At 48.8% G+C, this 1,329-nt stretch overlaps 1 protein-coding gene across 1 annotated transcript; it reads right to left on the bottom strand.

The window, feature by feature from the left end:
- Nucleotides 1–272: 272 nt before the first annotated feature.
- Nucleotides 273–1,097, bottom strand: LOC127303596 (uncharacterized mitochondrial protein AtMg00810-like). Its single transcript, XM_051334308.1, has one exon. It carries the CDS (start codon nucleotides 1,095–1,097, stop codon nucleotides 273–275), a length of 825 nt encoding a protein of 274 aa, XP_051190268.1.
- Between the last annotated feature and the right edge of the window lie 232 nt (nucleotides 1,098–1,329).

Below are 1,329 nucleotides of genomic sequence, written 5' to 3' on the forward strand. Positions count from 1 at the left end.
TTGGATTACTGACGCATGTAAAATACATACATGAACTTTGTTTTTTATCATATTAAAACTGAATAATGGCACTCAATCACTGTCTTTGCATTACAGAAACACACATACATATACAGGGGCATGCGATCGTGCATGAGATCGTGCCGTTGGTGGCCAAGCCACTCTCGTTATTCTGACTATTCTGACGCTAAGCCTTATCTATCCTAAGGACTAGGTCGTGCCGTTTTGTACAGGCATACGTACATCTCATATACAGCTATACAGAGAGCACTTCAACAGCCCCCCTCAGACTGAACATGGGAGGGAACAATGTTCAGGCTGAACCTAAAGTCATTGAAGACTGGCGACGGTAGTCCTTTGGTAAACACATCGGCAAACTGCGACGTAGTGGGCACATGAAGAACGCGGACTTCTCCCAAGGTGACTTTGTCCCGAACAAAGTGAAGATCAATCTCCACGTGCTTGGTGCGCTGGTGTTGTACTGGATTGGAGGAGAGATATACTGCACTGACATTGTCGCAATACACGACAGTGGATTTGCGCGGAGGGCGACGAAGCTCTTCCAGTAATTGCCGCAGCCAGCAGCACTCGGCGACACAATTTGTAACAGCTCGATATTCGGCTTCCGCGCTCGACCGAGAGACAGTTGCTTGTCGTTTTGAGGACCAGGAGATCAAGTTGTCGCCGAGGAACACGCAGAAACCCGAGGTTGATCGGCGTGTGTCGGGGCACCCCGCCCAATCTGCATCACTGTATGCAACGAGATCATGCGCTGAAGAGCGAAACAACTGAAGACCAAAGTGTGGTGTGCCCTTGAGATATCGAAGGATTCTTTTGATAAGACCAAAGTGGGCGGTGGTGGGTTTGTGCATGAACAGGCACACTTGGTTCACAGCATAGGTGATGTCGGGACGGGTGAGCGTGAGGTATTGCAGGGCGTCGGCCAAGCTTCGATACAGTGATGGGTCAGGGAACGGAGAACCGTCAGTGATTGACAGTTTAGACCGAGCATCGACGGGAGTGGATACAGAGTGGCAATTGAGCATATTGGCCCGATCCAAGATTTCAAGCGCGTATTGGTGTTGGGACAGGAACATTCCCGCGGTTGTGCGATGGACATTTATGCCTAGGAAGTGGTGTAGCTCGCCAAGGTCTGACATGGAAAATTCAGAGGACAAGGATGCTATGATGGTTTGGAGGAGTGAAGTGGTGTTGGCTGTAAGGATAATATCATCTACGTATAGGATAATATCATCTACGTATAGGAGGAGGTAGGCAATGTGGGTACCACGGTGTAGAATGAAAAGAGATGTGTCACACTTTTTTTTT

This window comes from Lolium perenne, chromosome 5 (assembly GCF_019359855.2).
Source record: "Lolium perenne isolate Kyuss_39 chromosome 5, Kyuss_2.0, whole genome shotgun sequence".
Classification (NCBI taxonomy): domain Eukaryota; kingdom Viridiplantae; phylum Streptophyta; class Magnoliopsida; order Poales; family Poaceae; genus Lolium; species Lolium perenne.

What these genes read in the sequence shown, in the direction of transcription:
- LOC127303596 (XM_051334308.1), bottom strand. Translation starts at nt 1,097, where the DNA reads ATGTTCCTGTCCCAACACCAATACGCGCTTGAAATCTTGGATCGGGCC.